We start from the raw sequence: 26873 nt of genomic DNA on the forward strand, positions 1-26873 counted from the left end.
ATTATTAGCTGACTGATTGTTCCATTACGAATGCTTTTTTACATAATCAAGGCTCTTTGCAAATATGGTAAAAAATACATCCATTTCTTTAACTGGTTAAATCAGTTTATTGCTTTCTTACTTGATCATAGTGGATATTCAAATGGTTGTGTTTTACAGTTATAAATACATAGTAGGTTTGACTGGATCTTGCCTGTAGTTTTAAGGTAGTAATTAAACAAAAAATGTAATCCTTTCCAAGAACAAAGCATTCTGACTACAAACGGTAAATTTAACTATATTAGCTACTGGAAGTTTACCAATCCTCATAGATTTAAGTTGAGGCTGCCTACTGTGCTGTCTACCTTAAATTGTCTCTCCTGAGGTTGAGGTAATTATCTGTAAAGCCAAATTTACTGAAGAAACTGTGAGTGAATGCAGCTTATCTACAATTAAACCCCAGATGTAAAGGAATCTATTACTTCTGCAACTCCTAGTGGTGGTAATACCAGATAACAAAAACCTGTGCTCCACAAATAGTGCTTTTAGAGAAACATCAACATTGATGATTAACATGCTTTTATTATATATGATTTAATTAACTTTTCGCCTTAGTTTGTCACTGCAGGAAAATCTAGTTATTCATGCATGAAAACATAATTTCACAAACAGACATTAGGCAATGATATATTTTACTATTTTACAGCAAAACAATCACTTATACTGCAGTTTTAATATAGTTCTAACAACTTTTCATTAATTATTTAGCTCTTATTTTCTCCCTCTCCTTTGGCAACTCAGAGGCGAGCCACTCAATGGTGCGTTTGCGTGCTTCCTCCCAGGTGTATCTTGGGGTGTATCCCAAATCCGTCTTAGCCTTCTGATAGGAGAAGCTGAACGGGGTGTTCAACATGGTGAGGAGCTGCCTGTTCATCGGTGGGACAATGCGTATGAAAGGGCGGAGCATCATGCACAGAGTCTCCAATAGGAAGCAGAATACGTAGAGGAAGCGGAGCGGCAGAGGAAGTTTCTCTTGGATGTTGAAGCCCAGAGGTGACATCATGACGTGGTTGAAGTCTGAATAACTGACAGGTGGTGTGTCATCAGAAATCAAGTAAAACTTTCCACCAATAGCATTTCTTGTTTTTGGATCTTTAAGGCTGCGGGCTGCTTGGAGGTGAGCCATAGCCACGTTGCCCACATAAACAGGATTCACTAGGGCCTCTGGGACAGACATACGAAATAGAACGTCTTTGTTTCGTATCCCGTCACCCATGTGGCCCAGCAGGAAGCGGCAGCCCTCCCCATAGATGTACATTGGTCTGAGGGCGCATGTGGCCAGTCGGCCTCCATTTTGGAGCACCTCGCTGTGGGCCTGCAGGGTTCTCTCCTCAGCCTCCTTTTTGGTCTTGCTGTAGGTAAACTTCAGAGAACAGTCATAAACGGTGTCCTCACTGCCGTTGATTATGGGGTCACCCTTGGGGTTTGGTCCCATCACCTCGATGGTGCTAGTGTAGATGAAGGACACCACGTTCTCTTGAATACATGCCTCCAGAAGCAGCTGCGTTCCTACAAAACAAAGATGCTTTTGACTTTACAGAAGATCAGAGGAAGTCAAACTTTTCTACTGGTTTCACACCAACGAGAAAGTAAGCTGATGAAAAACTTATATCGAAATGCTTGTGTTTGGACGTTTTAACATTCATGCCAGAGATTGCAGCAGAAAACTAAAAAGGCTGCATCTAAACTTGTTGAACCATTTTCTTAATGTCAGGAATTGGAGCACTGAAAGAAGTTGAAGTGGCCATTGCCGTAGTTGAAATTAAAATGGAAAAAACAGAAAATGCAGTTCAAGAGTCAACACTGAAAAAAGTTAATGTTGAAGTGTCAGTTGAAATGTGAGTAGTGAAAGAAGATGAAGTGTGAAAGCAGCTGAAGTGTAAAAGTAAGCAATGACAGCAGTTAGAAATTTAAGTGTAAGTGCTTATAGCAGCTCAAGTCTCAGTTGAAGTGTAAACACTGGAAAAAGTTGGTTTGGAAGTGTTCGCTGAAGTGTAAACAGAAGCTGAAAGCAGTTGAAGCATCAATTAAAGTAAGTCATGTAAGAAGTTTGAATAATCAGTTAAAGCATAGGCACTGAAAGTCAGTTGAAGTGCAATCAATTTAAAGAGTTCCTCTTAATCTGTGTCCATCTTTTATATAACATGTCTGTGATGCATAATAATAAATACTGTTCAATTTCTTGATAATTATAAATTCAAGAAAATAACATAATTTAAAACATTTCTTGTTTAAACATGTCTGTCAGTTTCCCAGTGGAGCTTTCAGTGGATTAAGGCCTTACCTTTGACATTGACCCCGTACATCTCACTGTACTCCACTGACTCAATAACGTCAATGATGGATGCAATGTGGAAGACGATTGATGCACCTCGACAAGTTTTTCTCAGGAAATCACCGTCTCTGATGTCGCCCTCGAAAACATTCAACTTTGTCGCCTCTACAGTCTGACACAGTAAAATCAAGAATAAACGCATCAATTAACACAATATAAGGCTTTGTAATTTGCTATATAAAATACTAATGCTGCAGTATTTTCTTGTGTCTTTTATCTTTAAATAGAGTTATTGCTGCTGTCAAATGAGAAGCTGTTAAGCAGTCAGAAATAATATAAAACAGCATTAGAGTGGCGTCCATCTCTGTTTAGGTTTTATCTAATGGGTTGTTAAACAGTTACATAAACTCAGTGGTTTACGAATCTGTTTAAACCCAAGGCTATCATTTTAGTTGAGGATAAGACAGGAACACCATTAATCAATCTCTGCAATTATTAGTTTGCAATTACACGCGTGTAAAAGGATTTTGATACTCTGAGCTTTCCCTGATTAAATTAACTTTTATTAAAATTAACACAAATGAAACTAGTGCCATTGCAAAGTGTTCAAAGAGTAAATAGTACTGCATTCAGATTAATACTATCAATGTGTCTCTCTTTGAAATGGAGTTATACGGCACAGCATGGAGGCCAACTTCCCCATGTAGTTTTAATGTATTTCATATTTCTTCTGACAAATTTCATGTGTGCTGTAGAGAGAGAGAGAGAGAGAGAGAAAACAAGATGAATAATTTGTAGGTTGACAGATTTTACCCTCCAGACTCTGTAAAAGTTGGGGCTGTACTTGTTTGTCCAGCAGTCGAATCTCAGCCATTTCCTCTTCTTCTAGCAGCAGCCTCACCAGTCTCTTTCCCAGGAATCCACAGGCTCCCGTCACTACACACACATCACCTCTCAGAGACATCGCGGCTTAAATCTCTCTTGGTATGAGGACAAAAAAATCCTTCAAACTTCTCTTATACAATGGACCTCTTGAAGAGCCTCCTCAAAAGAAGAAGTTCCAAATAAAAAAAAAAAGAATACAACTTTTGTGTTCTTGGATGTTTTGAGTTCTGTCTGTGAGAGAATGACAGCACTTTCTGCTCTCCCAGTCTGAGCCCTGCCACTTTTTGTAAACCCAGAAACTTTACTAAAAAAACTCTTTATTTCCAAGGCAGTGTGAAAAAAGGGGATGGGCTCTCCTACTTCAAGGTGGAATGTGATGCCAAACAAAATGGGGGCTGGAACGTTTTATATGCCAAGGACAGTTGCTGTTGGAAAATGCAATCTTTTATTTAATTGGGAATAACCCTTTATTACAAGAGGTAGGCAGAGATGAAGGTTATTTCTGAAGACACCTCCCACAAAATGAATGATTCCCCAAGATAAAACAACTGATATTTAGTGGTGGACACAGGCAATTTTCAATCGTGTGGCCAGGATGGGGCTAGTGGTCACTTTGGGGTGGCACAGAAATCTGTTGTGGTGGCAGCCCGGCTGACGGTGAGTGTCCTGGTTTTTTCTACTTTTTATCAGTTTTTCTGCTTTTTCCCTTGGTTTCCTGTTCTCTGCCGCCTCTCTGTGTTTTCTCCCCGTGTGCTCTCTCTCCCTCTGCTCCTGAGCCCAGCCAACTACCTGCACCTGCAACCATCATCCACCTCGTCTGCCTGCCACACCTGCCAGTCATCAACCTCATCCCAGCCTGTATTTCAACCCCGGTTCTCCACACCATCCTTGCTTGATCGTCGTTGCTCCTACCCGGTGCCATCCCCACGTTCAGGCTTTCATGTTTCTTGTTTTTTCACGTTTACCCTGTACCTTGTTGCTGTCTTCCCTAACCTTGTCCCTTTGTCTGTTTTCCTCCCAGGTACACTCACCCTCGTCCTCCGTTCGGCTGGGCTCACCCACTGGCCCACTCCTCTTGGACTTCCCTCACGGCGTCCTCCCTGTTCCCCCGCCTCTCCACGCTTCCTCGGCCCCTGTGTTCCCCTGCTCTCTGGCCCCCTGTCTCCTTGGTTCCCCGTGCCTGTACTTCCCCGACGTCCTCCTCTCCCTCCAGTCCCTCTCACCCTTTTTCCTCCAATAAACCTCCTTCCTTCTGAGTGCTGCATTCGGGTCCTCTCTGTCCACACACCACACCCCGTAACAGAAATCACCATTATATGAACAAAAAAATACATCTAATTAAAACATAAGGTGCTCAAAAATCTGCAAAAACATCTGAAAGTAAATCAGAATATTCCCTAAAAGACTGACAATTGGTATTACATACATTGGTATCCACAATGGTAGAAGTAGGTATGATTTATATTATGATTGATGACTACATTTAAATGCCATTTATATATATGCTTTTCTTGGATTATCTGAAACAAGCCCCTACCAAGAAGCTAGGCAGAAATTATCCTGGTGAATTACTATTTGAAATAAAACATACACTAATGAACCATGAGTAAACGCCTTCTAACACTGTGTCACAATCGTACAAGACCACAAACAAAGGACCACAAACAAAACTCCAATTTTACTGATAAAAAATTCTTTAAAATATAATTTGACTTAAACTGATATGATGTAAATTGTTACAATGCATCATTTTGTGCATGCTTAGCATCCTTTTCTTTTACCTTAGGTTTTTGAACGATGCATGATAAAGTCAGCTTATGATGGGCAGAAATTATACTGGTGTGTTACTATTTGAAATAAAACAGACTGCTATTTTTCCCTCCTGACATGCAAGGGCCTCTAAACTTTGCTAAATACATCAGATGGAATAATTAAAAGCAAATGCAATCTTCCTTCTGATATTATTAGCTTACCTGTAATCATTTTGTTGGTTTGCTAGACTTGTCAGTTGTAAAGTCAACTCTCCAGAAGCACTAGTGGGTGCACACATAAACCTGTCACTGATTGGCTTATGCTAATATTCTTAACCTGACCCTAACCATCTTACTCCTAATCAACACAATCAAGGAAGGCAACAATTACTAGCTTATGAGATGCTGAGTAGAGTGGATCAAGACTTCACCATCCTAGGAGTTGCTTGACGCACCTGAGTTGGTGTGTGTGTGTCACACTTAAAATCCTAAAATCTGCCTATGTAACATGTTGTATCTACTGCGCACGGCCACACGTGAGAGAGAGCAACACCAGCAGCTACTGTGCCATTCATCATAAACTTTGGCTTTAAAACCCTCATACAACAAGGCCCATTTTGCTGAATGCAAAATAGATTAGTAACCTGAGGTTAGTAAACATGTTTAGCTCAGCATTGGCTAATCTTTATTGTTGTTTTTAGCCTAACATGGAGTTTGTTTTGGAGTCTGTGTTATGCTGGGACCTGGTCGTTTTATGGTCTTAGTGGACTTCACCTCGTTGGCTGCGCTGTGTGTACAGTACAGAGGAGCGCCTATGCACATCACAGCCACATTTCAATGTTATTTTTATGTTAAGGTGTAGCTAATTTTAACAACTTTATATGCTGTTGGGTAGTTTAAACGCTTAAACTATTATGTATTTATTTATGGTTTATTTTATTAGAGACCGATACATCTAACATAGATAAACTGAAAACAGCAATCCAATATGTGTACCATAGTGTTTTAGCAGTTGCTAATTTGCAACACCTGTCCCTAGAAGGGCTTTTTAAGAAATAAAACATTAAAACAGTGATGAAAAAAAGGAAAAAAGAAAATACAATACAAAACTAGTAACTATAGCTTTAACATAAATATAGAATATAGAGTAAAAAGTACAGTATTTCCCTCTGAAATGTAGTGGAATAAAAGTATAAATTATCATAAAATGGAAATACTCTTGAAAGTAAATGTATCGCTGCTCATATCCTGCTTTTTGAAAGGAATTGAAATTGAAAGGATAAGTAGATCAGATCTGTACTCCAGTACATTAATTAAAGTCAGTACTTTCCACACCTCAGGACGGTACAAGGCTAGGTCAGCCAAATAAAACAACATCCAACAACCTTGAAAAGGTGACATTTATCTCCCAGAAAGCCAAATATGGTTTCCCTTGCACAGTGATGAATTATAGTTGGCCATGGTTTGCTCAGTAAATAGTACACTGTGGCTGTGTGGTGGAAAGTCTCTCTAACTAGTATTATCATATTCGGAAACATCCAAAATATATGGGCTTTGCTTTTCTTACGCTTCAGTTTTTAAACAGGAGCCTAAAACATCCAGTCTCCTCATCTTCTTTTGCAGTTCTTTCTATGTAGATTTAGCTTTTTATTTGTAGCTTTATTTGAATTTAGGATAGGTACAATGAAATTAGGTCATGTATATTTATACTTGTTTTATACTTATGGTATTATACTTGGTATTATAAAAGGTACTGCTAAAGTGGATTCCAATTAGCTTTGAGTGTCTTTTCTAAAACAAACTGATCTTGTAATTTCAGTAATATTTTATGCATCACATACTGGTGTCTGTCTGCTAGTCCTTGGCATAGCAGTTGATATCGCAGCTGTCTGTTGTCTTATCTGAAGTCTCAAGGGTAATTTCATCGTCACTCACTTGCACCAGATGTACCAAAGAGTCTGTGTGTTCATGTGTGTGTTAACAATATGCTTTCCCTCCTGTAGCTGCTGAAGAACTTGTGTCTTACCAGCTGATGGAACTTTGCCCTTCGCTGACAGTGAATAATGAGGAACATGAAGATCATAATCAACCTTTTATTTGTATTTTAAAACACTGCATATAATATAAATATACATAACAAATCTAACATGTATCCATACATTGTTTCTGCTAACAGTACTTGACAGAGCTTGTGTTAAAGCAGTAAGGTACAGCAGTACATCTATAAGCTTCTTGCTGTTTGTCCTCTTTTACTTTTCAAGCAGTATCAAACAGTAATGACTCCAGAGCTTCTGTTCTTAAGCATAAAGCTCAGGAACAGTCTCAGCTTTATAGGGTAGGCTAATGGAAAAACTAACTGCAGTACAGTTTATGAGAATCTACTGGGATCTAGTTTATCTCTCTTTATTTAGGATTTATGGGAGGAAATAAAAAGCTATTTTACTTCATATTGATGATTTATGCAATCATTAGAATTGACAGTGTCTTTAGCTAAGTAGTAAGGCCAAAACCCAGACCAAAACTTAAAAATAAGCTGCTTTATTTGTTTATATTGAGGGGATTTCCACTTTCTTCTGTACAGTCCCTATTCAAGTTCTAAATCATAATAGACACGCTGTCTTTGTTGTCTAGCTTACATCTCATGACTCCATGCCGCAAAACACAAATGATTTTTACACATTCCTCCATCCTACATTATGATATGAAGAGAGCTCAGTATAGTCCTCGCAACTTGTGCGTCATCATAGATGACATTTCTCTGACATGCTTTGAAATTTTGTAGTTACCAAGACAGTACTTGTTAGCAGGATAAAGTCATCATTGTTTTTGGTCTATCAATGAGATTAGTAGAGGGTAATGAAATGATAAAATAACGCCAGCTTTATCTTTTGATCACGTTATTTCAGTGCTGAAGTCTAAAGCTGCGTTTACACCAAAAGAGTCCATCTGATTGAATTTTGACCTGTGAAACAGTGATACTCATCAATCAATGTCCTGTCACTTTGAGAGGGAGGGTGGGTTTCTTTAAGGATGTGACGGAGTGTTTCCTTTTACATACTGAAATCGCAGAGTGGAAGAACACAAGCAGCAGAGCAGGGGGGATGCTGCATGGCTGAGAGTAAAGGCAAGGACAGGAAATGGCACAAGACAGTTGAATGCTAATGTTAACTAGCGAGCAATGCTTGCATCTGCAGCATGTTTGCAACCCACACTAATTTTCTGCTTTGCCTTCTTCTTGCCTTCAACATACTAATTCCATCTTGCCGACTCTGGTCTGACAGTGGCAAAAGTCAGAAACCCCACGATCAGCTTTTAGCTGTGGGCAGTGGACACTCCTGTATCTCAGCCTCGTCCACCGACCCCTCCGGCAGATGAACTGTCATTGTACAGGCACGAATCCCCCCCAGAGGCTCCAGAACGTTGAACACCCTGTCCCACACATCCTGCTCTGGATCATAGCGCTGCACAATGTCAACCATACATCTGCTGTTCCAGGAATACCCTCCTACAACATAGATCTGCCCGTTAAACACTGTCACACCAACGTCGCTCTGGCCCCGTGGCATTGGTGCCACCACCATCCATTGGTCTGTCTCTGGGCTGTAGTATTCGCAGCTCAGGACGTCGTCATAGTCGCTGCTGCCTCGGAAGTGATTCCCGCCCATGACATAGAGTCTGTCTCCTACGGTGCACATGCAGTGCAGACCACGGAGCTCCATCATGTCGGCTCGTCGGTTCCATGTGTCAGCGACTGGGTCGTAACACCAAAGCTCCTTCTGAAATGTGTCACGGGTGATGCCACCTGTGTGACGAAAGAGAATTCATTAGATGTTACAGTCTATCTTAAAAATACGTCTCTATGATATATCTTACAGGCACAAAAATGTGTTTTATGTAATGTTATGAAACAGTTTACTTTCTTTGACTTGTGCCCCCCCCACATAAAAGAGTGATTTTCCAAATCCAAATCAATAAATCAATTAGTTATCACTAGTAGTATACTGTATGTCCATGTTAATAAAAGCTATAATTTGAGGTTCTCTGCACAATATGCACATGCACAATGTGCATGTGGTAAAACGCTGCATCTGTTTTCACACAGTCTGAACTTTGTTCAATGAGGACGAGTGAACATGAGTTTGTGGAAGAGTTTGTGGCAGTGGTCGGGTACTTTCCTATGGTCAGATATTGAAAACAGACGTAATGACACATTTCCTTTTACACTGTAATGGCAATGTGAACAATGTGTTTCTCTTCATTGTGATTCTTTTGGACTTGGACTTTTTTCACACCCTCATTTCTTTAAAATACCATCCAAAGTGTAAGTGGTCTTCCTCCTAAAGTTCAAGGTGTTATTGCACAGTGCAACAGAATTTCCCCCTGAATGGTGAAATGCTTAGTTTGCAATACCTTTTTACCACACTTAAAAAAGAAATTAAGATTTTAATGTAAAATGGACAAATGGACACACAAAGAGGAAATAAAATGAAATCACAGGATATATGTATGAAAGAAGCATTGAATACAAGGGAATGTGTTTTTGAAAAAGATAAATAGATTAATGTGTCACGTACAGATGTCCATCTGAGATAAGAGGATTTGTCTTGTGGTCTGGAAATGTTCTATACATGATGAAATGGCATTGCCCAGTGAGGAATACTCTATTTTCTGATGTTCCTTCTAATTGTAACAGCACTTATTATAGAAACCAAGCCTAAATCTTACATGGGCACTTGCTGAAAAATACAGTTCCTGTACAAGTACACGTAAACAAAACTTCTAACGTTAGGTTTAAGAGATTGAAGAAATAAAAACACTGAATTTTTTTAAATCACATGTGCATGCTCGTGTGTCCACAAATTAAAGAAAAAGCATCTTCCAGGACTTCACGAGTTCTAAAATCTGCTGCTTTTGCTGTCCCATCTCTTAGTTTTTTCTGTCCAATACACATCTTGCACATTTGCTAATTATTCTTTTAGTTCGACTTTCAAGATATGGATAAATGTAATTCTAAATGCATTTCCCTCTGACCTTTTACTGAGCTTGTGTTTCAACTCAAAAACTATATATATTGGTAAATAATACATTACCAGCACCTTATAGCTTTTGAGGGTATGGGATTTAAATGTGCTGCAACCACAGGTCTTTGTGTTTCCTGCAACACAACATGTGAAACTTATGTTTCTATTCACAACGTGAGCTGATTTCCTGTCCAAAGTTGCTAAGAAACCTGCCTACGATCAGACTGAGAGCCGCTCATGTTTTGCTCAGAGTTTGCTGCTAAACAGGAAGTGGTATGAATGAGTAGGTCAGCCAAGCAAGCGTGCTTGGCTGACCTATTCATTCAAACCACTTCCTGAGCAAGCGTTGTCAATAATTCATCTTGTCAAAATGGAACCTGTTGTCACTTATAGAGAATCAAAACAGAAATCCAAAAACAGTTTTAAATGTGAATTACAGTGAACAGCGCTCCTCTGACGGCTGATTGAGTGCCCATGAAAGTTTTTTTTTGATGATTCCACTGTCAAAGACCTGAAGCTGAAATCAGACAAATATTTCTGTCTTTCCTGTGTTGTGTGTTTAAGGTTTAATATGTAACATTTCTGCATTAAAATGTCTAAAATTGACTAGACCTATGTTGTATATTTTGTTGAGTTGTGTATTTACACTATCCCAAATGTTTCCAACAATGTTCAAACCCAGAGAAATAATTTTATTCAAGGTAATGGCATGTTTCATTCGGTCAACCCCTTCTAGTTGCTGTAACTTCCGGGGAAACACATGAATAAAACTTCCAATACATTACCTTCGCTGCAAACATGATTTCTGTCATATTTAATTGATTTTCATTGGCAAGGGTGGTTGTTTAATGGCTTCTTGGTATTAGTAGGACCTTTTAGCATCCACACTAGGTCATCATCTGCTTGTGTGAAATTTAATTCTGTTCTTATCAACCTTTTAAATCACTTTAAGGAGTGTGAAATTGTATCCACCTAAATGCATGGGCAGCACAAATGCTCTCTACAAATGCTCTCTACAAATGCTCTCTGCAAATACTATATGTAGAGTATTTGGATCAGGAATCACCTGACACTGGATGACATATGGATAACTATTCATTATTACCCTGAATGACCTGATTGCATCATTACAAGAGTGTCCTCACCAGAGAAAAAAGCGGTTGTGTAGTTTTTGTATGAATAATAACTGTCCTCTCTCTGTAGCACGTGGAAAACTTGCATGATGCTGTTAGACAGCTTAAAAAAAACTTCTTGAGGAAGTCAGGTTATGTGCTTGGCCTACAAAGCATGTGTTGGGAACACTGGAGACTGTGTGTCAAAGATACTTCCCCTTGACTATGAACAGTCAGTGTATGCTTCTTTTTACCACAAAGGCAAGATTTCTGTAACTTCAACCGTGACCGAGAAGTTATTGCTAACCAGACCACAACGATACAGTTACTCTAGGCTCTGCCGGCCTGTCCACCATTTATGTTCCAGAACATCATTGGTACCCTTCTACCGTGCATCTGTGATATCAATGAGGTTCCTGCGCAGAGCCCAAAGGATCCTAAAAGACAATATCCAGACCAGCCACAGCCTGTTCACTCTGCTACCGTCTGGCAAGAGATACAGAAGTAACTGCTGTCGTACCACCAGACAGGGCAGCTTCTTTCTTGAGGCTGTGAGGGTCCTTAATTCATCCTCGACACTCCACCATGTTAAATAGTCGTATTTCTATGCCTTATAATTTATTCACCCATCTACTGTGTATCATTTGGTATATAACTTTTCTTTTTGTGAGTATCATAAAGGGACCTACAACTACTAGTCCACAATGATTAATATGTAGTTTGTTATATACATTTTTTGTCTTTTATTTTTCTTCTCTACACCCAGATTAACATGATGCAAAAGTTAAAAGAGAAACTGACTGTGTTGATTCTGTGACAATTTAAATATTCATAACTTTGGACAGAAGGGAAGGATCAGTCTAACACTGTTGTAACTGGATTTAAAACTGAAAACACTGCACATTCTTTCAGCTCAGAGCATCATGTTGTGTTAGCTGAAAGGATTCAAGATTGGTGGGATGCATCAAAGGTGGCGGAATGACATAAAGAGAAACAGTCTATGATGGAGCAGAGGAGGAATCAGGGAGAGAAGATAAACAAACAGAGAAGCTGCCAGAGACAAAGGCAGGATTAAACACTCACAAGGGAATAGCTGGAGCTCTAAGGTGAATATGAAACCTTAGGGGTCACCCTTTCCCTCATCTGCTCACCCTTAACTACCATTAAACACTGACTGTTGGTTAGACCAGCAAGAGATAACTGAGTCATTTTTGAAACTGTCAAATGGGTAATTTAGGAACGCAGACTTTACACACTTGTTCACAGGCCACTGTGCCTTTGAGCAAATTTTATATTACTATATTATCCTACTGTCTAGTATTGGATCATTCTTAAAGAAAAACATTGCTTTATGTTTCAAACTGTACTTTGAACCACTGAAATCTTTATTATAGGAATTTAAATTTTGATTTTAATTTAATATCTTCTTGGTACTTTATCCCATGAAAACAGAAATATACTCAATGGAAAGATGTGTGAATAGACATGAACTTACTCAAGATGGTTCAAACTGAGGCAAGAATGCATTCACATGAGTTGAAAATGTTACTACTTTAGAGAAGCATTTGGTCTTATGTCAAGGTTAAAGAGTGTTTAACATTGTTACCTTACCTGAGATATACATGAGGTCTCCGTGAACTGTTCCAGCATGTCCGTAGTGAGGCTCCACCATACTGGTCACAAATGTCCACTCATTTTTCTTCAGGTTGTAGCATTCCACAGTGTCTGATCAAAGTGACAGACAGATGTTTGGGGTTGAATTTTATTTAAGGGTGAGTAAACTTTTCCAAGGGCAATATAAGCATCCTGATGTGCATATGTTATTTTTTGTCCACCAAGGTATAGTGGAAAAAGTTTTTTTTTTCTTATAACATGTTGACATGCAATTTTAAAGTTATATTTTTATACTAGCAATGTATTTTATGACAATGTAAAAAAACAATATGACAGTATGAACTGGGTCACTTGTAGTGATGAACCTACAGAGAATTATCACCTGAAACTGCTGCTCTGAGATTCAGCTCAGTGTTAAGCTGTGCGTCTCAAACTTTACTGTTTTAGTTCACTCTTACCACTTGTTGTTTCCATGCCGCAGCAGGCAGCTGTTTTCAGTGTAAAGCTCTACAAACCCACTGTACACTACATGCCCCAAACGTCAGACAGACACAGTTAGAGACCAGCTGGTGAACATATGGAGCATTTAGCAGCTAAAGAGACAGATATTTCTCTCCGGAGTTGGTGAAGACCAAAAACAGAGCTATAAAATTGTGAAATTTGGACTTTTAAATGATGATAAAAATGAATTATCTATTGATCAGCTGACAGTAGTAAAAGCAGTACTGACAGTAATTACTAGCAGCTCACCAATCTCTCCTGAGGCATTCCTTCCTCCGACTGCATACAGTTTCCCCTTCAGAGCGCTCAGGTGGAAAAAAGTCCGCTTCTCGTTGAGTGAAGCAATCTGAAGCCACTTGTCGAAGCGCGGGTCATAGCGGTAGGCGCTGTCTATGGCTGTCTTACCCTTGGTGTCATAAGTACTCTGGCCTGAGAAGTCAACAAGAATCAGCGTTAGAGTGGTAACAAAATGGAGGACACAATTTAACCTGTGAATCAATCTTATTTTAAAAAGTCGGGATGATGCATCATGTACCATGAATTCACCTCCAAGTGGTTCCTATTTACCAAGTAAATTAGGGCTTTACTTGTTGTTTCTGTATGCTAGGATCTAGTCTCCTATCCTGGTTTTTGCATAGACCAAGAAATTTTAGATTCTTTGTTTTTGTGCTTATGTGTGAGTCCTAGACCAAATACCCATGTTAAATGGACACTTGCACAGTTTGAGCTGAGAACTGTGAATATTATGTGTTCATTATAAACTGTAGGTTTTCTGACCTCCAACAATGAAGAGGAAGCCGCCTAGAAGAGCTACACCATGCTGATAACGTGGCACCTCCATAGGCTTCAGAGCCCTCCAATGGCCGGTCTGTTCATCATACAGCCTCAGCTCCCGGCTCACCACCAGCTGCTGTCGCATCACACCACCCAGTGCCAGAATGTGGGTGGCGTCTGAGCGTATTTGTGTCCGCTCCGTTTGCAGAGCTGGCTGCATGAAAGGCATCATCTGGTAGTTGCTGGCCTCCAGCAGGAGGTTCACACAAGCTGTATCAGTGCGCATCATGGAGTCTCCTCCCTCTTCCTCATCCTGGGAGATCTGTATCAGCTCAGTGGGGCTCATCAGTGGGAAGCGAATATGGCGCATCAAGGTATAAACAGAGGAGCGGCGATTGGGGTAGTCATGGTCGAGCCATCCTCTGGCAATGTTGTAGAGCTCCAACTCTGAGAAACCCTCCAGGGAATTGCTGGACAGAGCGTTGGCCATGCTGGTTACGGAGAGCTGGAGGTAGCGACCACTTTCCACCATCGCTGACAGGTTCTGGCTGACAAACTCTCCTAAGTTTGATAAAACAAGGATGATCAACATCAGTTATCTTGAGTTTACTTTAGTTTTGAACTTAAAGGATGATGATACACTAATATTTAGTTTTATTACTTTCTATTTTAATATAAGAAAGTGGTCATAGGGACCGCTGAGGATCTGAAGAGTTGAAGGAGCCTTATGTATGTATTAATACAGGTCTAAGAAAGTACGTTGTACGTTTGTCACTATGCTCTTCGATCAGTTTTTCACAACACTCACCTATATTCAGCTGAACGTCCTCCAGAAGCAAGTCTGTGGCAATTTGCTCGACCTCCACACAGTTATCAATAGTGATCTGCATCGAAGAACAACACAGAAGGGGAATAAATTATAATATTTTTTTAAAAATCAGCTTTGCTCTGCATTACTCTGCCTTTCTTGCAGGTGCAACTATTAACCAATCTGTATAATTGAGTCTGAGAGGGAGTTCATTAAAGGACAGTGAGGCATACAGTTACATTTGAGGTCAGGCTCATTAAGCTGCCAAATCCCTCTGGCAGCTTAATGAGCTTGACCTCCAGTATAGCTGAGTTTAATGATCTGCCATTAATGAATTGATACAACATCATAGGAGTGTGACTCTATTATGAAACAAAAACCCTTACCTCTCTGCTCAGAAGCTGATTACAGAAGCTCAGAACAGGCATGACCTGCAAGAAGTTTGCAGCCTCCAGTGTTTCCTGGAGATTACCCATGTCAAGGGTGACTTTGGATGTGTAAATGAATTCTATAATGTTCTTTAAACCCAACTTGGTGACCCCATGCAGCTTGATCTCTCTCATCTCCTGCTCCCTCATGCCTCCTGAACAAAGAAAGAACAAGTACAAAGAGACAGGGACAAGGTGAATGAATGCTTTTGCATCGTTTCAGAAGATTTGTCTTGTGCAGGCATGATACCAAAGTGCACAGTCAGCAAGATTCAAAGACATAGCTGACACCGTAAAGCCTGGCTACTTACACCTATACAGTGTGAGGATAATAAAAGGACTATGCAAATATCTTCAGTGAAGCTGCAACTGAAAGGATGTTTAATGCAGAAGTGAGTTAGACTGTCAAGTCCTTCCTCTTTTCTTGTACTTTATGTATCTAAAATGAAAGTACCAGTAGTGGCAACTTATAACAATATATATTTGTTACTTTATATTTACCTTTTGCTTTTAAATATAAAAACAAGACACAGATTAGAATGTGTCTTTATTTGTATTTCTGCAAAGCTAGTGGTATAGCTGTAGGGATAGCAATGTCAGTTGGTTGGTATAAGACACACACAATCACACACAAAGTGTCTCAGGATATTCTATATTAACTGCATCTTTGCCAGTACTTTAAGGTTGCTTTTAGCTTATTCACACACGAGAAAGTACCGTTGGTGGCAAGGAGCAGGGTGTGGCGTAGGCCCTCACACCTGCCATTTGCAATGTTGATAAAAATGCACACCAACCTACAAGACCTCACTCCTCTATTACTCTACATGTAGAATGACTGCTATTTATAACCCCCCTCTACCTCCTACATAATGTTTGTGGTTACCCTATTGTCATTTATAATACATTTTAGTAAGCCTATTATATGTTTGTTATTGAAATGTTACAAAAAATTTATTTTATCAAAATAAGTATTATTTCTACCTGCAGCTTATTTAATTGGTTTGTTTCTTTTGTTCTCAAAAGCTGTGATGTAACAAGGCTTGCTGGGAATTGGGAAATCTGTTTGTCCAATGATCTTTTCCCTGTCATGCCCGATAACGTACTTGGATATCCTCACATCATCTTTCTTGCAATGGGTTTTCCTTGCTAGGAAAAGGCCCATAAAGTGAACTTCTGATGGGTGTGTTTCTGCTGTGTTGATAAATGATAGAATAGTTTTTTTTTTGCAACTGTGTGATCATATCTTTATACTTATGAGTTGCTGTGCTTATCTTGAAGGGTATAGTTCTATGCTTATCGTCATAGTGTCTATTTGTGTTTAGATTTGTTAGTGTAAGCTGGTTAAAAATATTCCAGCTGTTCGGGGAATTCTGTGGCCGTAGCTTAATTGGGCGTTCAGGCAGCCGCTTTCCATGTTTTTGACCAAAGGCTGGTTTGTCCTGGCCCAAGGAAAATATTTGCACTGGAGCCCAGTATAACTACATTGTGCTGCTGCCTACTTACTTACTTAAATTAACATGTGCTAACATGTTAATAATAGCCTGTCACACTAAGTATGAGATGCCCTAAAATGGCTACATAACAGAGGGTAAAACCATTACAGTATGTAAAAACATGGCCTTTCATCTGTCCCCAACCTTAAACTCTACATTTTGCACCACTGGTGACAAGGATCCAAATTATTTATTATTCTCATTTTGTTTTCAAATAAGCATAGCAGCCTCACATGGGTACTAGCATGGCTTTTAACCCTGTGACAGGCATGACTCTACGCTCAGCCGGTCGGTTCACAACTTAATTTCCAGACAGAAATATCTCATCAACTGCTGGATGGATTGCCATGAAATTTGACACAAACATTCACAGTTCCCAGAGGAAGAAATCTACTGACTTTGGTCCAGACTTTTCCTGAAGCGCCACCAACAGGTTGACATTTATGGCTTTCAGGGAAATGTCATGACCACAATTTGGATCTTGTTTGGACTACAAGATGGATGGCATTTGAATTTGGTACCGTACATACTGTATCTCACAAAAGTGAGTACACCCCTAACATTTTTGTAAATATTTACTTATATCTTTTTACATGACAACACTGAAGAAATGACACTTTGCTACAATGTAAAGTAGTGAGTGTACAGCTTGTATAACAGTGTAAATTTGCTGTCCTCTCAAAATAACACATTACACAGCCATTAATGTCTAAACCGCTGGCAAGAAAAGAGAGTACACCCCTAAGTGAAAACAACCAAATTGGCCCCAATTATCCATTTTCCCTCCCTGTTGACATACTGAAGCAGAGCATGATCCCCTCTCTTTTGGAGTCTGGGCCGCAGGGCAGCATTCCGACATAACGACCCCAAACACACCTCCAGGGCGACCATTGCCTTGCTAAAGAAGCTGAGGGTAGGATGATGGACTGGCAAAGCATGTCTCCAGACCTAAACCCTATTAAGCATCTGTGGGGCATCCTCAAACAGAAGGTGGAGGAGCGCAAGGTCTCTAACATCCACCAGCTAAACTAAGTCAGCATTCTGACTTAGTATTTAGCTTAGAGTACTGCTGTGCCTAAGTACGCAACTCACAGCTGCTAGCATGACTGTAGACTCCATACTTTAGTTTGTGGTGTATTCCGAAATGGGTTACTAATGTTTTGTCCACCCAAATATACAGTACACAGGTGTTCTGTTTTAATATAATAATGTACTTGTCATTAAGTACATTTCACAAAGTTTTGAACTCAAAAGCCCAAGTTCACTGTGTTGTCCACTTTTAACCGAATGAAACAGGACAACTCACCTGTGAACATAGCCTTGAAATAGTCACTGGATGAAGCCATGATGACTCTGTGGACAGGGAAAGTTTCCTTGCTGTCCCCAGGCACCAAGACGACATCACAGAGAGTCTCATCTGACCGAAAAATATCAAAGCCCTGTGGGAAAAACATGAATAGTTTGGCATGTTGCACTCTTACATTAGTAAATCACTATCACAATAATGTTGTAAATTGTGTTATGGATGTTGGATTTGGTGGGAAATATGCCATATGCACCAAAGAGGAGGAGGACGCTCTTCTTCTGGTGAAGAGAAGGACAGCTCATGAAAAAATTATTGAAGAATGAAGGATGTTTATCATCCTCAGTTAAAAAGCTACATGAAGTACATTTAATATACTATGGGCTAGACGGCCAGTGGGCAACTTCACCATAAATTGATGATTGGGGTAATGGTGTCACAAACCCCTGGTCGTGACCCTGGCCTGCCTGTTGCCCTGAGACTGCTGGTGGGCGTGGTTTCTGAGCTCCAGACTTTCCCACCTGAAGCACATCTGCAATCAGCACACCAGGGCCTCTGCCAGCAATCAACACGCCTTTAAAGGATCTGCCAACCTTCCAGTCCCCGCCGGATCGTTGTACTTCATCCGTATGGACACGCCAGCCAGTTTGTCAACCTTAGTTTCAGTACGTTGTCTGAACCTTTGCACCATTGTTAATGGCTCTCTCTCTTTGTCTCGCCTCCAGAAGCCAGGACCTGCGCCACGCGGATTCCCTCCTATGCCACGGAGTCATCTAGACTCTGGGACCAGAGCTGCAGACCCACAGAGCGACCACCACACCCAAACCTCTCCCAGGACTCCCCTAGAGCTCAATAAACCACTTTCAGTGCATTCTCTAGTCTGCGTTTGAGTTTCTGGCCCCCGGCCGTGACAGAACGATCCGGCCAGAATGGACTCAGCAGACCTAGAGCCGGTCCGCCATGCAGTCTCCACTCAGGGAGCAATCCTGGACCAACACAGCACCGCCCTTCAGGAGATCATGGGAGGACTACAAGATCTGTCACTCCGCATGGGAAACCTCCAGGACTCTCTGCAAGGTCCTCCACCCGCACCTGCCGCATCAGCAGCCGCAAGCTCCGCCAGGGAACCGTGGGTATCCCCACCAGAGAGGTATGATGGCAACTTAGGCCAATGCCAAACCTTCCTCATGCAATGTGGTCTTATCTTCGCTCTCCAACCCCTCACCTATGCCTCAGAAGGGTCGAAAATTGCCTACCTCATCGGACTGCTGCGCGGAGCAGCGTTGGAATGGGCCTCGGTTCACTGGAGGAGGCAGGACCGGATAACCACCTCCTATGCCGCCTTTACCACGGAGATGACCAAGGTATTTGACCACCCGGTTCGAGGTAACGACGCCTCCATGAGACTGCTCACCCTCCGCCAGGGACTCCGGAGCGTGGCTGAATACGCCGTTGAGTTCAGGACTCTGGCCGTTGAAAGCGGTTGGAATGAGGCATCTCTACTGTCTGTATTTATCAATGGGCTAAATGAACAATTGAAAGATGAACTAGTGTCCCATCCTGAACCTGAATGTCTGGATAATCTCATCACCCTGTCGATTCGGATAGATAATCGCTGCGGGAAAGACAACGGCAGAGACACGGCAGCCTCAGCAGGGAGGTTGCCCCCGCCGCAGAGTATACTCTCCAGCTCCGGCACGATCCAGACCCCCTCATCCTGAACCCATTCTGGAGCCCGCTCGGCGAGAGGAGGACCCCGAAGGCGAGCCCATGCAGCTGGGCCGGAGCCGGCTCAGTACTGAGGAGCGGGAACGCCGCAGAGGGAACAACGCCTGTCTCTACTGTGGTCTACCTGGTCACTACATCACCTCCTGCCCTAACAGGCCGTTAAACCGGAGGGCTCGCTAACCAGGGGAGGCATCCTAGCGAGCCGGGCGACCATGCCTCCGTCTTCCCGTCCTCGAACTCAGCTACACGCCACTATCAGCTGGGGAACCCAGACCCTGGAGCTCCTGGCACTCATCGACTCAGGAGCCGACGAGAGTTTTCTGGATACCGAGTTGGTGAAGCAGCTGGGGTTAGCCACAGAGCAGCTAAAGGAGCCGCTGGAGGCTAGCACACTCGATGGGAGGCTGCTTGCTCGAGTGACGACCTGCACCTGTCCGGTTCAGCTTCAGTTGTCAGGTAATCACTTTGAAACTATCTCCTTTTTTGTGATAGACTCGCCATTTATTCCGTTGGTGTTGGGGCACTCTTGGCTTATTAAACACAATCCTCACATTGACTGGGCAGCAGCTAAGATCCGGAACTGGAGTCCTACCTGTCTTGCTAGCTGCTTGCGGTCTGCTCTGCCTTCCCCTGTGAACCCACAGAGTCCCGAACCAGTCAGACCTGACCTGTCATCCATCCCCACGGAATACCACGAGGTATCGGAGGTGGATGCTTCGGACGTAGGGGTGGGAGCCGTCCTGTCCCAAAGGTCACTCGAGGACAAGAAGCTTCACCCTTGTGCTTTCCTCTCTCATCGGTTGTCTCCCTCTGAACAGAATTATGACGTCGGGAACCGGGAATTATTGGCCGTTAAGATGGCCCTCGAGGAGTGGCGTCATTGGCTCGAGGGCACCGAGCAACCGTTTGTGGTCTGGACCGACCATAAAAACCTGGAATACATCCGCTCGGCGAAACGCCTGAACCCCCGTCAGGCCAGGTGGGCGCTTTTCTTTGGTCGGTTCAATTTTGCCCTTACCTACAGGCCCGGGTCCAGGAATGCTAAACCTGACGCTCTATCCCGGATGTTTGTCAAAGAGGGGACTACGGCTGACCCAGACACCATAATACCCAAGACTTGTATCATTGGGGCAGCCCTGTGGGAGATTGAGAAGGAGGTGAGAACGGCCCTTCAGCATCAGCCAGACCCAGGTAACGGCCCCCCGGGCTGCTTGTTTGTGCCTCTCTCTGTTCGTTCATCTGTGCTACAGTGGGGTCACTCCTCCAAACTCTCATGCCATCCGGGGTGACCCGCTCTCTGGCCTTCCTGCGCAGACGGTTTTGGTGGCCAGAGATGAAGGCCGATGTCCATGCCTTCGTTTCTGCCTGCCCCATCTGTGCACAGAACAAGGGCTCCAACCGGCCTCCTCCAGGATACCTGCAGCCTCTACCCATACCTCGTCGTCCGTGGTCCCACCTATCTCTGGATTTCGTGTCTGGGCTGCCCCCTCGAAAGGTATGACCGTGGTACTCACTGTGGTGGATCGCTTTAGCAAATTTGCACGTTATCTGCCTCTGCCAAGCTGCCCACAGCTAAGGAAACCGCTGAACTCCTGGTCTCAGTGGTGTTCACGGTCCATGGCCTTCCATTAGACATCGTCTCAGACCGGGGTCCACAATTCACATCGGCAGTCTGGAGGGCGTTTTGCCGTGCTATCGGGGCCACCGTCAGCCTGACCTCAGGGTTCCATCCCCAGGCTAACGGCCAGGCAGAGCGAGCCAACCAGAAGCTGGAGACGACTCTGCGTTGCTTGGCGTCCTCTAACCCCGCTTCCTGGGTTTCCCAGTTGCCATGGGTGGAATACGCCCACAACACTCTCCCTACGTCCGCCACAGGTCTGTCACCCTTTCAATGTGTTTATGGTTTTCAACCTCCACTGTTTCCCTCTCAGGAGAGAGAGTTGTCTGTCCCCTCTGTCCAAGCTTACATCCGCAGATGCCACCGCACCTGGCACAGAGCTCGAGCCACCCTCCTGAGGACGTCGGCTCGGTATGAGTATCACGCCAACCGTCGTCGTACCCCTGCACCCGCCTACACCGTCGGGGACAAGGTGTGGCTCTCCGCCCGGGACCTTCCGTTGAGGACTGACTCCAAGAAGCTGTCTCAGAAATACATTGGACCCTTGGTGGTGGAGAAAATTATCACCCCAGTGACCGTTCGGCTTCGTCTGCCCCCCACACTTAAGGTTCACCCTACGTTCCACGTGTCCCTGCTCAAGCCTGTCCTCATCAGCCCCCTGCTCCCTCCTCTCCCGGCCCCTCCACCCGCCCGACTCATTGAGGGCCACCCTGCGTTCACGGTGCGTCGGGTTCTGGACTCTCGCCGTCGAGGGCGCGGCATACAGTATCTCATCGACTGGGAGGGCTATGGCCCTGAGGAGAGGAGCTGGGTTCCCCGACGACAGGTTTTGGATGCCGCCCTCTTACAGGCTTTTCATCGCTCTCACCCCGAGAGGCCTGGAGGATCGCCGGGAGGCTCTCGTTGGGGAGGGGTACTGTCACAAACCCCTGGTCGTGACCCTGGCCTGCCTGTTGCCCTGAGACTGCTGGTGGGCGTGGTTTCTGAGCTCCAGACTTTCCCACCTGAAGCACATCTGCAATCAGCACACCAGGGCCTCTGCCAGCAATCAACACGCCTTTAAAGGATCTGCCAACCTTCCAGTCCCCGCCGGATCGTTGTACTTCATCCGTATGGACACGCCAGCCAGTTTGTCAACCTTAGTTTCAGTACGTTGTCTGAACCTTTGCACCATTGTTAATGGCTCTCTCTCTTTGTCTCGCCTCCAGAAGCCAGGACCTGCGCCACGCGGATTCCCTCCTATGCCACGGAGTCATCTAGACTCTGGGACCAGAGCTGCAGACCCACAGAGCGACCACCACACCCAAACCTCTCCCAGGACTCCCCTAGAGCTCAATAAACCACTTTCAGTGCATTCTCTAGTCTGCGTTTGAGTTTCTGGCCCCCGGCCGTGACAAATGGAGCATCTTAAGCCAATTACAGAGACTGGGATTTTAAAAATGTAGAATGACTTTCTCTGCTATTGTAGAATAAAAGTTGTTTACGTCCATATTTGTATCCCAAATGAAGTTCCTGAACTTCCGCCATTCAGTTAGTTAATAAGTCACAAATGTATACCTGCAAAACAGCTGCTCCATGTTCAGTGCTACTGAACACCTTGGACAGCGGCCGAGGGGGAAGTTTGGGCTTTGTGGATTTGTCTGGGCGTTTAGGTGGTATTTCTATGGGTGGCGGGAGAGAAACAGGAGCGGGAGCTGGAGCTGGAGCAGGTTCTGGTGGAGAAGGCCTGTCATCTGTCAAACCCAAATGGAGAACAGATACTGAGTAATGAGGAAAGTCATGAAATACATTTACTCAAATGTACTATAATTCCTTCTAAAATGTATTGGAGTAGAAGTTCAAAGTAGCATACAATGGAAATACTCAAGCAAAGTACAAGTACACACACACCTTGTTGAACAGGCGGAGCAGGAGGTCTTTCGGGCTGAACTGGAGGTCTCGGAGGATCCCTGGAGTGATGCCTGCCGCTCAGGCGAGAAAATCTACGGCTCAGCCTGCCTGGCCCGCTGTCATCTCCACTTCCCCTACAGAGGAGAAGATTTGGGACACTTCAAGAACAGTTTGGACTTTATGGTACCATTTTGCATCCCTAAAAAATTGACACTGGGATCTCCTTGCAGTGCAATCTGATTTTGTGACGTAAGTGATGTTCAGAGGTATCAGGCTTTCAAGAATTATGATGTTGAGCCTGCATCCACAACAACTTCATGGATTACCTACTGCGTACAATCAATTCATTGCAAGTAAAGGCAAAACTACGACATGAGTAGTAATACTAAGCTTACCAAATATGTGCCAAGATTTGTTTTGAACGTTTCATGACCTGTTTTGGCATTGTTGCATGGTAGACTTTTTTTCTCTGAGTTTAGTCTCTCAGCACTTCCTCTTATGTTGTGTACAAATACCACTTCCTTCAGTAGCACTGAATCAGACACTCACTACTTAGTGGCCCAAAGCATAACTTTTACCATCTCTAGTATGTCAGCTCTATCATTTGATTAAAAGAGCTTGTTTCCTGTAAGAAACCCAGCCTCATCTATGCGGCTGACAAAAGTCCCTTATCTGTTTTGCATTGCATGCTCTGAAAAGGAGGAACCAATAAACCATTTTCAAGGGATCCACTTCTCCTCTTGAAAATGTTTCACACCAAGATATGCAGCACACAGTAAATCCTGGTAAAATTAGGAGAATACTCAGACAAAGCAAATATAACGACTATTGAATGTAAATTCGAATTTAAAGGCAAGAAAGTGCTTAAATTTTTCTTTTGTAAAATTTAGTAAAAAAAGGTGAAACATTGCTTGACTTGCTAAAAATGGATAATTAATTTGATTAGCATTATGTGGATCCATATATCCTTACATGGAGCTAAGCCCACCACCCAAATTCAAAATACAGGATTGAAACTTGCTGTCACCCTTAAATAGATTGACACTTCTTTTAATCTACAAAGCACTACTGGAAAACAAGCAGTATAATTGCTTTATTTATTGTACATAAAACACATACATGTACATGGTATACATGGGTGTATGTATACATATGAAGAGGAGAAAAGCCCAAAAAACTCCTTACCCCATTTCATTGGCCTCTTGGGGTTGCGGACTGTTGTTGCGCTGGTGAGACTTCCTACATGGAGATAAAAGACGAGCTTTAGTGGACAGCAAAAGATTTTAGGAGCTTTGAGCTAGAAGAAAACATGCACAGGAAAGGTGTTGTGACCTACGTACGTATGACTATAATCACATATTCCGTGCTAATGTAAAAATATAACATCTTCAGTAAGATGAGTCTCGCTCAACAATTTAGTCAGAATTGTCTAAAGGTTTCCTCTGAATGAAGAGCCTCACCCTATTGTGAGGTTCACAGCGTGTCAAACTCTGTGACAAATTCTGTGCGTTTGATGTGGCCTTGCACGTTGGCAGACAGTACAAACCTCACTGAACTTGACTTCAGACCTTTTCTTCCGGTTAAACTGTTGTTTCTCTGCCAAACAGCATGCATGTTTTAGTGTGTATGTCTAAGCCAAATTTTGTGAACAATGATAATTCTATTTTCTAAAGTAAAGCATTCATTTCCCACAACCTCTATAGTGCAATCTAACACCTAATGAAGTAACGTGTTTCATTTCATCATCATTTGATAAAATCAGCCGTGTCAGAAGCTTTGTGGTTGGTTTGTTTGAAATTGATAAGCACTTCTAGCTTCAGCAATATCTGGTATAACTTGACTAACATGTATTATTATTATTAGTTAATGTTTATTTTATGTGAGAACTAAAAAAATACTTGACACATGTTTAACGTAAATAAAACCAGTGTTTAATCTGGCATTACAACTTCATCTATATATAATACACAGACCTGTTGTTGTTTTTGTTTGGTAGAATTTGACAAAAATAAATACCAAGACTCTTCTTTATGTTCAATAATTACAATATACTATGTACCAAATTTATGTTTTAGTTGATGATGACAACAATCTAGTTAATTGTTATTCATGATGCAGTTTCTATTGTTCTCTTTAAACTGTTTTAGACCCACAGAGATAACATTTTGTGAGCCTGTTTCATGTGTTTGTTTGACATAATGATAACAGTTGTTTGCACACCATTTAAATAATACTGTATATTATATATCAGAGCACAAAGTGTTCTGGTTTTCCATTTTATGAGGCTTTATACTACATCTCAAAGGCAATTATTGCACTTTTTACTCTGCTACATTTACCTGATAGCTTAAGTTACTAGTTACTTTTCAGAGTAACATTGGTCAAACCCTTCCTTTCTGGAGAAAATCATGTAATGTAATGTACCACAAATTTGGTAATTCTGAATGTGAGTTTTTCTAATTATCTGAAGTGTGAAGTGTTCCTTCATGGGTTGAGAAAATTCGCCTACTCTGTAAGCTAAATAAACTATAAAAAAAACAAACACCTTGGATTAGCTGGAAAAGCATTGTCACAAAGCTGAAACAGGGCTGTTTTTCTGAGCTCATGAAAAGGTGACTTTTAAAGCTACGTGGTTCTCACAGTGACGTTACAAAGATATGACGATATTATGGAATACAACAGTAGTTAAATGGATTATTTTTTCTGCAGATTGAGTACTTTTACAGATGATTTCACAGTATGATATTAGTACTTTTACCTAAAGGAATTGAGTTAATACTTATTCCACCACTGTTTGTAGGGAAAATATTTGACTAATTTAGTTTAAAACCACTAAAAAAATGCATGGCTTCTGAGTTATTATCTATATCAGAACTGCTTGCCTGCAATTTTTATTTTACGTGTATTTTTAAGTGTAGGCCACCAATTTTTCAGTCCCACTTAAAACACCTCTTACAACTAAGTGACATGTAGTGACCACAATCAAGCTCTTTCTCAACTGACAAGTGTAATAACGCAGCGACACAGTAGCTCAGTGCCACGAATACTTACAAAACAAGATTGAAATCAGTGAAGTGAAACACACTACAGTCTAATATTTACCTTCCTGTAACAGCTGAAACAGAGTGATATGAATACACACATGAAGTTGTGGTGCTTTGTTGTCATGTACTGTGCCTGCTGGTGCTTCACATGGAGCTGGATCTAAAACATGTACATGCGGGTAACCTACCTGGAAGAAATCCTCCTCAGCAGACTGTTCCCAAGGCCTCCCTCCAGCCTGTTTGTCTAACCAACCAGAAGTCTAAGAGGAACACTGAGCAGAAAATGTCTGTTGAACTGCTCCGGCTGGTTGGAGAGGCAAAGTGTCTAAGTGAGCATTGCGTCTCTTTGCTTTAACCGAGACCTCAGTCACTTCCTGTGCTACTTCTCTTTCTCACATTCTGCGCCTTTTTGCATCTTGACGCTCCCCAAATGTGTCACACTTGTGTACTGTTTGTGAAATAAGCATAATGTTTCACAAGCTGTTATAGCATGTATGCACACTAGCAGGTCTTTCATTATCTATGTAGATTAGGACGAACGTCTTAACCCAAATGGAGAAATGTTTTGTCTCACATTGTATGGTATTCT

The 26873-nt window shown here is 42.3% G+C and overlaps 2 protein-coding genes across 3 annotated transcripts; both read right to left on the reverse strand.

Moving 5' to 3' along the window:
• Nucleotides 1-87: 87 nt before the first annotated feature.
• On the reverse strand, nucleotides 88-3532 carry hsd3b1 (hydroxy-delta-5-steroid dehydrogenase, 3 beta- and steroid delta-isomerase 1). The gene is given in 4 exon segments (XM_038721192.1): nucleotides 88-1548; nucleotides 2324-2475; nucleotides 2477-2486; nucleotides 3128-3532. Coding segments are annotated over 4 exon segments (1122 nt in total). The 5' UTR covers nucleotides 3279-3532; the 3' UTR covers nucleotides 88-739.
• Nucleotides 3533-7029: 3497 nt separating this feature from the next.
• si:rp71-68n21.9 (kelch-like protein 9) lies at nucleotides 7030-26670 on the reverse strand. Of its 2 annotated transcripts, none has more exons than XM_038721193.1 (11): nucleotides 26473-26670; nucleotides 24426-24479; nucleotides 23241-23374; nucleotides 22908-23083; nucleotides 18008-18140; nucleotides 15167-15363; nucleotides 14781-14856; nucleotides 13976-14533; nucleotides 13448-13627; nucleotides 12695-12808; nucleotides 7030-8752 (listed from the first exon to the last, which is right to left on the reverse strand). In XM_038721193.1, the coding sequence occupies exons 2-11, from the start codon at nucleotides 24428-24430 to the stop codon at nucleotides 8256-8258; spliced, it is 2070 nt and encodes a 689-aa protein (XP_038577121.1). In that variant the 5' UTR covers nucleotides 24431-24479; nucleotides 26473-26670; the 3' UTR covers nucleotides 7030-8255. The 2 variants fall into 2 exon arrangements, with proteins under 2 accessions (XP_038577121.1, XP_038577123.1); XM_038721195.1 differs by lacking the exon at nucleotides 26473-26670 and adding an exon at nucleotides 24581-24679.
• Nucleotides 26671-26873: the final 203 nt, after the last annotated feature.

This window comes from Micropterus salmoides, unplaced genomic scaffold (assembly GCF_014851395.1).
Source record: "Micropterus salmoides isolate LMB-PRFRI ecotype aquatic unplaced genomic scaffold, ASM1485139v1 Ms_hic_scaffold_15, whole genome shotgun sequence".
In the NCBI taxonomy this organism is placed as follows: Eukaryota; Metazoa; Chordata; class Actinopteri; order Centrarchiformes; family Centrarchidae; genus Micropterus; species Micropterus salmoides.

Excerpts from the sequence above, each read along its gene's own strand:
- si:rp71-68n21.9 (XM_038721193.1), bottom strand. Across the intron at positions 14,857-15,166 it reads ATCAGCTTCTGAGCAGAGAG|ATCACTATTGATAACTGTGT; the intron begins GTAAGGGTTTTT and ends TCTTCGATGCAG. Across the intron at positions 13,628-13,975 it reads CTTCCTCTTCATTGTTGGAG|GCCAGAGTACTTATGACACC; the intron begins GTCAGAAAACCT and ends TTGACTTCTCAG.